The sequence below is a fragment of the Scyliorhinus torazame genome, chromosome 5 (genome assembly GCF_047496885.1).
Source record: "Scyliorhinus torazame isolate Kashiwa2021f chromosome 5, sScyTor2.1, whole genome shotgun sequence".
NCBI lineage: Eukaryota > Metazoa > Chordata > Chondrichthyes > Carcharhiniformes > Scyliorhinidae > Scyliorhinus > Scyliorhinus torazame.
Genome location: NC_092711.1, coordinates 202536674 through 202549577, shown reverse-complemented (window position 1 = coordinate 202549577; position 12904 = coordinate 202536674). Strand labels below are relative to the sequence as shown.

Below are 12904 nucleotides of genomic sequence, written 5' to 3'. Positions count from 1 at the left end.
CATATGCACCTGTGTCCGATCCCTCGCTGCCCTCCGGCAGGCCAACAATCATCAGGTTCTGCCTTTGCGATCTGTTCTCCAAAACCGCCACTTTCTCTTGCAGCCTCTTCTGATCGTCCTTCATCAGCCCTATCTCCATCGCCATCGCGGCAAGCTGGTCCTCGTGCTCAGCCACCACCTCTTCCACCTTCTGGATCACCTGGCCCTGGGATTCCAGTCTCTGTTCCACACAATCAATCCTTGTCATAAATGGGTCCAGGTCAGGTATTCCATTCTTTGCTGAGTGAATTTCTCCTGAAGAAAGACCACCAGCTGCTCCATTGACCACTGGGCTGGCAGTTCTGGTCCCTGACCCTCCACCATATTCTCCTGTGCTGCAGACTCCAATCCCGTCTTCGACCAATGTTCTCTCCTTTTCAGACCACTTCTGGTCCATGAATTCATACACTGGTGGGAAATCCTTCTCCTCTACTTCACCAGTTTTCTGTTTTGACAATCAAATGCACCGTACATCAGGGAAAAAGGTCCAAAAAAATCCACCACGAGTGGGATCTACCAAATATACGACCACTCACTCCATGGCCACCACCAGAACCAGAGAAATAGCTTTTACTAGGCTATAATTGACAGCTTCCTGGCAGCCAGACGTCAGGATTGTTTCATTTCATTTCTATTCACGCTTTAATGGACCTCAAGTATCCTGGGTTGAACCTGATCGCCATTTATAAACATTTCGGAGTTAAGTCCCTCTTTTTCTCAACAGAAAGCACTTAACTGCTTTTCATGTGGCCATCAGCTGTCAATCATAGCTGGATGTTTATCAACAATATAGTTAGTTTCTTTCCCTTCTTCTTCTGCCTCTTCCCCCTGAGCCATACTTGAATGATGAGCCTGGGGTATAGCTGGTTTATCAATGATGATGGAAGGTTGATAGGAGGCTCAAGGCATGTGAGAGGGCACAGGTGCTCTCAGAGGTGAAGAGGGGCTACCAAGCTGGGTAGATGATCAGGCTTGAACAACATGTTGCCTTCTTCCTGGCAAGTAGCCACTCTCCAAGAGCAGGATGGTCACTGAAAGACCTGATACTTTAAGGAAGAATTGCAGCAAATGGGGACCAGATCTCCCAGAGGATCAGAGGCCCCCAGCTGCATGCCCTTTGGACATGGTGGTGTCCTGGTACTGCTGGTGCCACCTGGGCAGACTGGCAGTGCCAGCCTGGCATTCTGGCAGTGGCACCTGGGTTCCAGCCTGGCACTGTCAAGGTGTGTATGTGGCATTGTCAGCTGGCATGGGGGCACTGCCAGGGTGACAGGTTGGCAATGTCAATTTGGCATTTTTTGCACATGCACGACAGGGCCAGGGGTGCCCTGTGTGGGTCGGGGGGAGGGGTGGGTGGGGGGGTGGGTAGGGAACCTCCCATAGTGAGTTTGTCCTGGGGAGGTCGGGGATCGGTTCGGGGGCCACAGACCTCAGGACGGCATTAAAAATGACGTCCCAATCTCTCACTATACTGCCGCATTCTGGCGAGTGGAGCCCCCCAGTGTACAAAACGGGAGTATGTGCAGCCTCGGCGTTGAATAGCCATGTGTTTCTCGACGCTGCAACGCTGGGAAACACCCAGCTAAACGAGCTCGCTTTGGGACGTTGTTCCTATTTAGTTGAATCGAGTCGTATAGTTTTCTCTCCTAAATTCTGTCCCAAACTGAGTTTATTTATGCTGAAACCCTCTAAGTTTTTTTTCCATTTATTGAGTGTCCAATTATTTTCTTTCCAATTAAGGGGCAATTTAGCTTGGCCAATCCGCCTAACATGCGCATCTTGAGGTTGTGGAGGTGGAACCCACCAGACACGGGGAGAATGTGCAAACTCTACACAGTGACCCAGAGCCGGGATCGAACCGGGGTCCTCAGAGCCGTAGTCCCAGGGCTAACAACGGCTACCGGGCCGCACCAAAGTTTTTGTTATTTCTAAACCTGACACCCAATGTTCTTCTGACCTCCACCTTCCATGGACTTAAAATCATCCAAAGACCTGCTGCCTGTAAGCTAACTCACACTAAGTCCTGTTAACTAATCCTGTGCTCGATGATCTACAAAAATACAAAATCATCCATTTCCCGTTCCGTTCTACTCCTTTGACATGAGTTTGCTCCTTTCCTCTTCTATTTATTGCCATCATTTTCTCAAGCTCAATATCAATCCATTATTTCCTTTCCTTCTGTCCTTCCCTGATTTTCCAGTATCATGAGGCAGGATCTATATCTCACAATTAACTTTGGGTTCTGTCTACTGGAACATGATCCCTAATTGAGTTTTTTATTTTCCGTGTGTACATTAACCTCTCAAGAATTCCTGTCTACATTCTCTACTTATGTCACCACAGCCTGCACATGTTGTCACCCATTTTCAGATACGGCGGGATTCTCCAGCCACATCCACCGAATCCCGCTCAAGGTGAATGGAGTTCTCCATTGTACGCGGCTCATCCGTGGCATTCTTGCAGCAGGCGGGGTGGGAGAATCTATTTTCCATCCTCTGACATGACAACACTGCTAATCTATTTACTCCTCCAGGACAGTGAGAGTAATTGTTACCCGATTGAGAAAAACAGCATCAAATAAGCACACTGTCCTTTATGATTCCAATCTCCATCAGTATAAATCCACAATGTAGGTGCACATTCTGTTTCAATCCAAAATGAACAAAAGTTACTCAAACGTCAGGAGTATCTTTACAACACATGTCCTAGAAGCATTGAGAACAGGAATAAAGTATGATGATAGAGAGATCATTAATTTTACAGAGTGACAACCCCATTTGTTTTTCCGCTCAATTAATCTTCAAGTCGCTATGAGTGAATTGTTCTGTTTGAAATCAATAAATACTGATTATAGTGTTCCTTGAATCTTTAAGTAAGGGCACAATGGGAAATGATACACTATGAAATATTCATTCTCTTTCAGAGATCACTCAATCTTCAATATCAATATTCTTCACTTGAAGAGATGAATGAATTCAAGGCCATTTGTGAAAAGGATGGGCTGGGGGCTGCTGTGTCTCTGGTGCAGGAGAAGGTAAATGAGCTGCACAATACAGAGCTGCAAATCGCAGTGACAGGGGAGTCAGGCGCAGGGAAATCCAGCTTTATCAATGCTATGAGAGGACTCCAGAGCACTGATAAGGGAGCAGCTAAATCTGGTACCACAGAAACCACAATGGAACCAGCTTCATACTCACATCCCAACCTGCCAAGTGTTTGCTTCTGGGACTTGCCAGGACTAGGGACTTCGAACTTCCAAACAGATATGTACCTGCAGAGAATGAACTTTAATAAGTATGATTTCTTCATCATTATCTCAGACTGTCGCTTCAGAGAAAATGATGTAAAACTGGCCAAAGAGATTAAACGGCTGGGGAAGAAATTCTACTTTGTTCGAACTAAAATTGATAATGATCTCCGATCTCTTAAACTGGAAGGTAGAAAGTTTAACACATGTGAAGAACTGGACAAGATCAGGAATTACTGTGTCAGCAACTTGGAAAAGGCAGGGATTCCAACATCTGCTATTTTCCTGATATCAAACTTTAAAATTAATAAGTTTGATTTTCCAGCATTAAAGGAAGCCCTCGAAAGTGATCTTGATGACATAAAAAAACATGTTTTCTTGCTGTCGCTTCAAAACACATCAGTGGAGATTATAGAGAAGAAACGAAATGAGCTAAAGAAACAAATCTGGATGTGGGCCATAATTTCCGGAGCAGTGGGAGCGGTGCCAGCTCCTGGCCTGTCATTTGCTTGTGATCTTGGAATACTGGCTAAAACAATCATCGATTTCCGTAAACATATGGGTCTAGATGATGCCTCTCTTCAAAGACTAGCTAACACAACAGGGAAACATATGGAAAATCTGAAAGACGTGGCGAAAACTCCCTTGTTGGGTGAAATAAGCAAGGAATTTGTGAAAACAGCATTGCTGAGTTCCAGATATGCTGCCGTTTCAGCAGCTGAAATAGCTCTCGATTGGATACCAGTCATTGGTAGCATCTTTGGAGCAGTATCATCTTTTGCTGTGACCTACAAATTTCTGAATGATGCACTGGATGATCTTACAGAGAACGCAAAGGGAGTAGCGAAAGCTGCATTTGGGACTGATTAAAATGGTCAGCACTAAAACATCGGAACACTGAGCACAGATAAATCATCATAAATTCAAGAAAGAAACATACTATTGTGTTGATTTGACATCTACCACATCCTGAGGACAATGCTAATTAGCCTACAACAAATGAATGACATTTGAAGTATCCTGTTGTAATGTAGGTGAATAGTGCACTATTTTTGTACAGCAAAAGTGCTTCGAAAGGTTAGTCATGGCACGAATCAACTCCAGCCTCCCGGATTGCCTTGATCCACGACAGTTCGCCAACCGCTGCAACAGGTCCACGGCAGACGCCATCTCCATGGCCCTGCACTCTACCCTGGAACACCTAGATAACAAAGACACCTATGTCGGATTCCTATTTATCGACGACAGCTCAGCCTTCAACACCATCATTCCTACGAAACTCATCTCCAAAATCCGTGGCCTTGGCATCGGCTCCTCCCTCTGCGACTGGATCCTGAACTTTCTAACCCACAGGCAACAATCAGTAAAGATCGGCAACAACACCTCCTCCACGATCATCCTCAACACCGGTGCCCCACAAGGCTGTGTCTTCAGCCCCCTACTATACTTCTTATACACCTATGACTGTGTGGCCAAATTCCCCTTCAACTCGATTTTCAAATTTGCTGATGACACCACCGTAGTGGGTCGGATTTCAACGAGACAGAGTACAGGAATGAGATAGAGAATCTGGTGAACTGGTGCGACAACAACAATCTCTCCCTCAATGTCAACAAAACAAAGGAGATTGTCATCGACTTCAGGAAGCATAATGGAGAACATGTCCCTGTCTACATCAATGGGAACAAAGTAGAAATGGTCGAAAGCTTCAAGTTTTTAGGTATACAGATCACCAACAGCCTGTCCTGGTCCCCCCATGCCGACACTATAGTTAAGAAAGGCCACCAATGACTACTTTCTCAGAAAACTAAGGAAATTTGGCATGTCAGCTACGACCCTCACCAACTTCAGATGCACCGTAGACAGCACTCTTTCTGGTTGTATCACAGCTTGGTGTGGAGCCTGCTCTACCCAAGACCGCAGGAAACTATAAAAGGCCGTGAATTTAGCCCAGTCGATCACGCAAATCAGCCTCCCATCCATTGACTCTATCTATAATTCCCACAACCTCAGAAAGGCAGCCAGCATAATTAAGGACCCCACGCACATGCTCTCTTCCGCCTTCTCTCGTCAGGAAAAGATACCAAAGTTTGAGGTCACGTACCAACCGACTCAAGAACAGCTTCTTCCCTACTGCCATCAGACTTCTGAATGGACCTACCTCGTATTAAGTTGATCTTTTCTCTACACCTTGCTATAACTGTGACATTATATTCTGCAGTCTCTCCTTCCTTCCCTATGAACGATATGCATTGTTTGTACAGCATGCAAGAAACAATACTTTTCACTGTATACTAATACATGTGACAATAATAAATCAAATTAATTCAAATCAAGGTCCCAAAAACAATGGTGCAGTGGTTAGCACTGGGACTACGGCGCTGAGGACCCGGGTTCGAAACCTGGCCCTGGGTCACTGTCTGTGTGGAGTTTGCACATTCGCCCCATGTCTGCGTGGATTTCACCCCACAACCCAAAGATGTGCAAGTTAGGTGGATTAGCCATATCTTTTTATTTAAACAGTAAAAAATATATACAAGGCCAAACGGTAAAAACACTAATTTTGTGTTGGAGAAATAGGGTACCCTCCCCTCAGTACCAACGTACAGGGAGGGAGGGTGGGATACTCTGATCATTAAAACAGCTCACAACACAGTTGTACCAAAAAAATGGTATAAGCGCTAAACTTTGCGCTGGAGAGACCGGATACCCTCGCCTCTGTACCAACAGAAGGGAAAGGAAGGAGGGGGGGGGGGGGGGGGGGGGGGGGAAGAGCGGAAAGGAGGGTAGTGGGAGGGACAGAGTCGGGGTGTTGGCGGAGGGGGGTTGCCCAATAGAACACTGCCTGAACTATCTACGGAGGCAGAAAAACAAAAGAACCTTCAATTATGATGTGCCAGATTCCGTTAGTCCCCCCAGAGGGTGTGAGGGGCGACACAGTGTCAGGCACGAGTGAGCCCTGCACCCCACTGCAGAGAGCCTCATGTGCACCCTCCGCTCCCGAGACTGGGCGGCTGACAGCCTTCGGACAGTCACTCTCCAGCCCTAAATGCTCCACCACACTGAATGCGGCGGGCGACACGGGCCCACCAACCAACCCAGTGCCTGCCTTGATCACGCCACCGGGATCATCGACAGGCAGGATCTGCTCAGGCTCCTCCCGGGGTCCCGGGCCAGTGGGAGGCGGTGGTGCCGATGCCTGCTCAACCCCGCCGCCTGGTCACCGGAAGGCTCCGAATATAACTCTGGAAACAGCTCCGGAATGGTGGTGCCCGAAGACAGCGGTTGGGACAGAGGGAACTTTAGAAGCAGGGGGTTATCGCTGACCCCCTCCCCAGAGAAATTTAACAAATCCGGGGTGCTAAATTGTACTGGGTGGAACGGGCCCTGTTTGGGGGACAGCGGCAGCTGCTGGGATTTCCTCACTATCTCCCTGCCTCTTTTCTTTCGGGAACTGGGCGTGACATCTATGGAAAAGAGCCTGGAGTGACGCCGTTTGCAGGGGAGAGGGTCATACACTGGGGACCTCTATCTCTGGGGGCCCCTCCAGGCTGACTCCTTGTTCCTCAATGCATGCTAAATTGCCCCTTAATTGGGAAAAAAAAATAATTGGGTACTCTAAAATTATTTTTAAAATAAGAGAATTTGTCCGACGGGTGCCTATTTTGCACCGGCTGTCCCCTTACTTCTGGTATAGGATTATTCCCCACCTTCGGGATACTGAGGACCCCAAATGAACAGGGTTCATTCCTAGGGGTGTACAGTTAGTCTGTTCCACAGGGGCAGTATGCATACTGATTACGGTGGTTTGATCCAGAGACGGTGTGCTGTCTTCAAGTAGTAAGGCCGAGGCCCCTTTATGAGGCCCCTTTATGAGGCCCTGTAAAGATGGGTGGTTCCAAAATTTGGGGTGTGCCACGAACAGCATCCAATTATTGTTTAATCGCATTGAGTCAATTGCAGTATAATCCAATGCAATAGAGTCAATTGCAGCGCAATCCAATGGTATAGAGTCAATTGCAGTGTAATCCAATGGTATAGAGTCAATTGCAGTGTAATCCAATAGTATAGAGTCAATTGCAGTGTAATCCAATAGTATGGAGTCAACTGCAGTGTAATCCAATGGTATAGAGTCAATTGCAGTGTAATCCAATAGTATAGAGTCAATTGCAGTGTAATCCAATAGGATAGCGTCAACTGCAGTGTAATCCAATGGTATAGAGTCAATTGCAGCATAATCCAATGGTATAGAGTCAATTGCAGTGTAATCCAATAGTATAGAGTCAATTGCAGTGTAATCCAATGGTATAGAGTCAATTGCAGTGTAATCCAATGGTATGGAGTCAATTGCAGCGCAATCCAATGGTATAGAGTCAACTGCAGTGTAATCCAATAGTATAGAGTCAACTGCAGCGTAATCCAATCGTATAGAGTCAACTGCAGTGTGATCCAATAGTATAGAGCCAAGTGCAGTGTGATCCAATAGTATAGAGTCAAGTGCAGTATAATCCAATACAATAGAGTCAATTGCAGCATAATCCAATCGTATAGAGTCAATTGCAATGTAATCCAATATTATAGAGTCAATTGCAGCGTAATCCAATCGTATAGAGTCAACTGCAGTGTGATCCAATTGTATAGAGTCAAGTGCAGTATAATCCAATACAATAGAGTCAATTGCAGCATGATCCAATCGTATAGTCACTTGCAGTGTAATCCAATAGTATAGTCAATTGCAGTGTAATTCAATATTAGAGAGTTAATTGCAGTATAATCCAATAGTACCGAGTCAATTGCAGTGTAATCCAATAGTATAGTCAATTGCAGTGTAATTCAATATTATAGAGTTAATTGTAGTATAATCCAATAGTACCGAGTCAATTGCAGTGTAATCCAATAGTATAGTCAATTGCAGTGTAATCCAATAGTATAGTCAATTGCAGTGTAATTCAATATTATAGAGTTAATTGCAAAATAATCTAATACTTTGAAACCAAATAGAATGCAGCTAAATCTGTCTGACTGCAATTTCCATTTCTTGTCATGTTTTAAATGATTGTTTTAACAATTCTGATTTTTGAATTGGAGAAGCAATTAAATAAAGGAATCTGCACCATCACCTTTAATTATCTCTTGTCCAGTTAAAGAGCGACTTGCAATTATAAGGCACAGTTCATGATCTTCGCAAGTTCCAAATGCTTTAAGCCGATGAGATGCTTTTGAAATGTTGCCACTGTTGAAATGTTGGAAATATGGCAGCAATTTTGCACACAGGAATCTTACACAAACACAAACAGCAGTGAGATAATGAAAGCTAATTGTTTTTGAGTGAAGTGAAGCATTAACTATTGGCTCATAGAGGGGATAACTCCCCTGGTCTTCTTTAAGAGAATTCCATGGAATAAGTTACATACATCAGTAATTGAAGACAGAGCTCTCCCTCAGTGCTGCGCTGGAGTGTTAGCTGAGATGTTTGTGATCAATCACCAAGTAGTCCACAAACTACCTTCTGACTCACAGGCATGAGTACTGTTGGCCACGTGGACGCTGGGATGACACAGGTACAAAAGGGGTCGCTTGTCGGGAGTGCGGGAGTTCTTCCCTTGGCGTGGGGCAATCAGTCAGCGCCAGCTTGAAGATTAAAGTCTCTGGTTTACAGCCTGTAATGATCTTCTTTGCAGATTTGTTCATTCAGAGTCCCTATAGGTTATAAAATATAGTAATCACAGGCAGCTTGCTGGGGAGAGTTATATGGCTCACAGCAGCTTTCTCGGGAGACACTTTATTTCACATCAACCTTGCTTTCAGCTCATGGTTTGTCTTCAGACCTCTGTACTAGCCTCCAGAGAATAGTACCAAGTTGCTTGCGGGAGAGAGAGAGACAGCCATCACAGTGGCTTTCTGGAGACAATTAGCTGGATATTTTTGGAGAGTTTGCAGAGACTCTCCTTCATCTTCCTGCCAGAACCAAAACTGTAACTAAACTTAGCCTTTGAAACTGAAAAACATTCCAGTGGGGCCAGATCCAATCATCAGCTGTTGCCAGGCAGAGTCCAGCCTTTTGGGCCAATTCATTGACCAACATCCAATAAACCAAACCAAGTCTTTACTGATCTTTCTGTCAGTGATCAATCTCAGTCTAAACCAGCATAGCCTTCCGGTTTCTTCTGTTTGAATGAAAGGTACGGCCTTCTTACAAGCTGCTTGCCTTAAAGTCACAGGTCTATTAATCATCCATGGGTCAAAAATGTAACAGCAAAATAAAAGAAATGGGAAATGAAGGAATAAAGATGGAACAACAGGAATGACCCTTACAATGTAAAACAGTGAATCCAAAGCCTGTTTTACATCTCCCCAGATTTTAATTCCCATTGGGATCAATGGAAAAAGGTGACAGTGAATCAGTAGCTTCCTGATTTCACACCTTTTTTAAAATAGAGTAGCCAATTCATTTTTCCAATTAAGGGACAATTTAGCGTGGCCAATCCACCTACCCTGCACATCTTTGGGATGTGGGGTGAGACCCACGCAAACACGGGGAGAATTTGCAAACTCCACACGGACAGTGACCCAGAGCTGGGATCGAACCTGGGACCTTGGCTGATTGGTGGAGTCTCAGAGGGATGTGTAAACACTTTAGAACAGGTCGTTATTACGAGGGAGGAAGTGTTAGGTGTATTAAAAAGTATTAAGATTGAAAAATCCCCAGGGCCAGATGACATCTATCCCAGATTACTGAGGGAGGCAAGAGATGAAATCGCTGGGCCTCTGACAGAAATCTTTGTGTCCTCATTGGCCATGGGTGAGATCCCAGGAGATTGGAGGATAGCCAATGTTGTACCGTTATTTAAAAAGGGTTGTAAGGATAATCCGGGTAATTATAGGCCAGTGAACCTGACGTCAGTGATAGTGAAATTGTTGGAAAAGATTCTCAGAGATTGGATCTATGCACATTTAGAAGTGAATGGTCTTATTAGCGACACATAGCATGGTTTTGTACGAGGAAGGTCATGTCTCACTAATTTGATTGGATTTTTTGAGGAGGTGACAAAAATGATTGACGAGGGAAAGGCTGTGGATGTTATCTACGTGGACTTTAGTAAAGCATTTGATAAGGTCCCTCATGGCAGGCTGGTGCAAAAGATGAGATCACATGGGGTCAGAGGTGAACTTGCTGGATGGATCCAGAATTAGTTTGGCCATAGAAGACAGAGCGTAGCAGTGGAAGGGTATTTTTCCGAGTGAAGGTCTGTAACTAGTGGTGTTCCGCAGGGTTCAGTTCTGGGACCTCTGCTCTTTGTAATATATATAAATGACTTGGAAGAAAACATAGTGGGTCTGATTAGCAAGATTGCGGATGATACTAAGATTGCAGGAGTTGCAGATAGTGATGAAGATTGTCAGAGAATACAACAGGATGTAGATAGGCTGCAAAATTGGGCAGAGAAATGGCAGATGGAATTTAACCTGGACAAATACGAGATGATGCATTTTGGTAGATTCAGTTCAGGTGGGAGCTATAAAATAAATGGCAGAACCACCAGGAGCGTAGAGACACAGAGAGATCTGGGCGTGCAGGTCCACAGATCCTTAAAAGTAGCAGCACAGGTGGAAATGATGGTAAAGAAAGCATATGGCATGCTTGCCTTCACAGGACGAGGTATCGAGTGTAAAAGCTCGAAAATTATGCCACAATTATATAGAACGTTGGTTAGGCCACATTTGGAATACTGTGTCCAATTCTAGTCACCACACTACCAGAAGGACATGGAGGCTTTGGAGAGAGTGCAGAAAAGGTTTACCAGGACGTTGCCTGGTATGGAGGATATTAGCTATGAGGAGAGATTGAATAAATTGGGATTGTTCTCCCTGGAGAGAAGGAGGCTGAGGGGCGACCTGATAGAAGTTTATAAAATTATTAGGGGTACAGATAGGGTGAACAGTTGGAGGCTTTTTCCCAGGGCAGAAATGACAATTACAAGGGGGCACAAGTTCAAGGTGAGGGGGGAATAGGTTCAGTGGAGATGTACGGGGGAAGTTTTTTACACAGAGGGTGGTGGTGGCCTGGAATGCACTGCCAAGTAAAGTGGTTGAGGCAAATACGTTAGCGACCTTTAAGACTTAGTTGGATAGGCACATGAACAGACGGGGTGTAGAAGGATACAGCCGGTTGGTATAGGTAGGACACGTGATCGGCGCAAGCTTGCAGGGCCGAAGGGCCTGTTCATGTGTTGTATTGTTCTTTGTTCTTTGAGTGACGCTAGCAAACCTCCCAGACAGGATATTGGTGCCCCTCCCGTTTAGATGCAACCCGTCCTTCTTGTACAGGTCACACCTGTCCCAGAAGAGATCCCAGTGGTCCAGAAATCTGAAACTCTCCCTCCTACACCACCAGTTTAGCCACATATTTAGCTGCACTATCCTCCTATTTCTAGCCTCACTGGCACGTGGCACACGGAGTAATAGATATTACAACCCTAGAGGTCCTGCTTTTTAGCTTACTGCCTAACTCCCTGAACTCCTTCTGCAGGACCTCATCACTCTTCCTGCCTATGTCGTTAGTACCTATGTGTACTACGATCTCTGGCTGTTCACCCTCCCCCTTCAGGATGTACTGTATTCATTCAAAGACATCCTTGACCCTGGCACCAAGGAGGCAACATACCATCCTGGAGTCTCTTTCATGTCCACAGAAGTGCCTATCTGTGCCACTTACTTTCGAGTCCTCTACAACTATAGCTCTTCTGCACTTTTCCCACCACTGCTGAGCAACAGAACCAGTTGTGGTGCCACTGTTCTCATAGAATCATAGAATTTACAGTGCAGATGGAGGCCATTCAGCCCATTGAGTCTGCACCAGCCCTTGGAAAGAGCACCCCACTTAAGCCCACCCCATCCCCTTAACTCAGTAACCCGCCTGACCTTTTGTTTTGGACACTAAGGACAATTTATCATGGCCAATCCAGCTAACCTGCACATCTAAAGTAGGATACAGGCGGTTGGTTGGTCTAGATAGGACCCGTGACAGGCGCAATCTTGGGAGGACAGCACGATAGCATAGTGGTTAGCACAGTTGCTTCACAGCTCCAGCTTCCCATGTTCGATTCCCGGCTGGGTCACTGTCTGTGCGGAGTCTGCACGTCCTCCCCATGTCTGCGTGGGTTTCCTCCGGGTGCTCCGGTTTCCTTCCACAGTCCAAAGATGTGCGGGTTAGGTGGATTGGCCATGCTAAATTGCCCTTAGTGTCCAAAAATTGTTAAGTGGGGGTTACTGGGTTACGGGGATAGGGTAGCTACGTGGGCTTCAGTAGGGTGCTCTTTGTAAGGCCGGTGCAGGCTCAATGGGCCGAATGGCCTCCTTCTGCACCGTGCTGCCCATTACATCTGGCTGCTGTTGTTTTCCCTTGAGAGGCTATTCCCCCCCCCCCAACACTATCCAAAACGGTATACTTGTTAGAGAGGGGGACAGCCACAGAGGATTCCTGCACTGACTGCCTGCACTTTCTAGCAGTCACCCACCTCTCTGCCTGCACCTTGGGTGTGGCCATGTCTCTGTAACTCCTATCTATGGCGCTTTCTGCCACCTGCATGCTCCTAAATGCATCGAACTGCTGCTCCA

The 12904-nt window shown here is 45.8% G+C and overlaps 1 protein-coding gene across 3 annotated transcripts in view; it reads left to right on the top strand.

The window, feature by feature from the left end:
* Positions 1–12904, top strand: part of LOC140420887 (interferon-inducible GTPase 5-like) — a 63620-nt gene that overhangs the window by 32400 nt on the left and 18316 nt on the right. Inside the window, exon 2 of one of the 3 annotated variants that reach the window (XM_072505004.1) lies at positions 2963–6020. The exons of the other annotated variants lie outside the window; for them this stretch is intronic. Coding sequence (XP_072361105.1) covers positions 3005–4156 — 1152 coding nt within the window. The 5' untranslated portion in view covers positions 2963–3004 and the 3' untranslated portion in view covers positions 4157–6020. Of the gene's footprint in view, positions 1–2962; positions 6021–12904 lie in introns of those variants that run through there. 3 annotated transcript variants of the gene reach the window in all.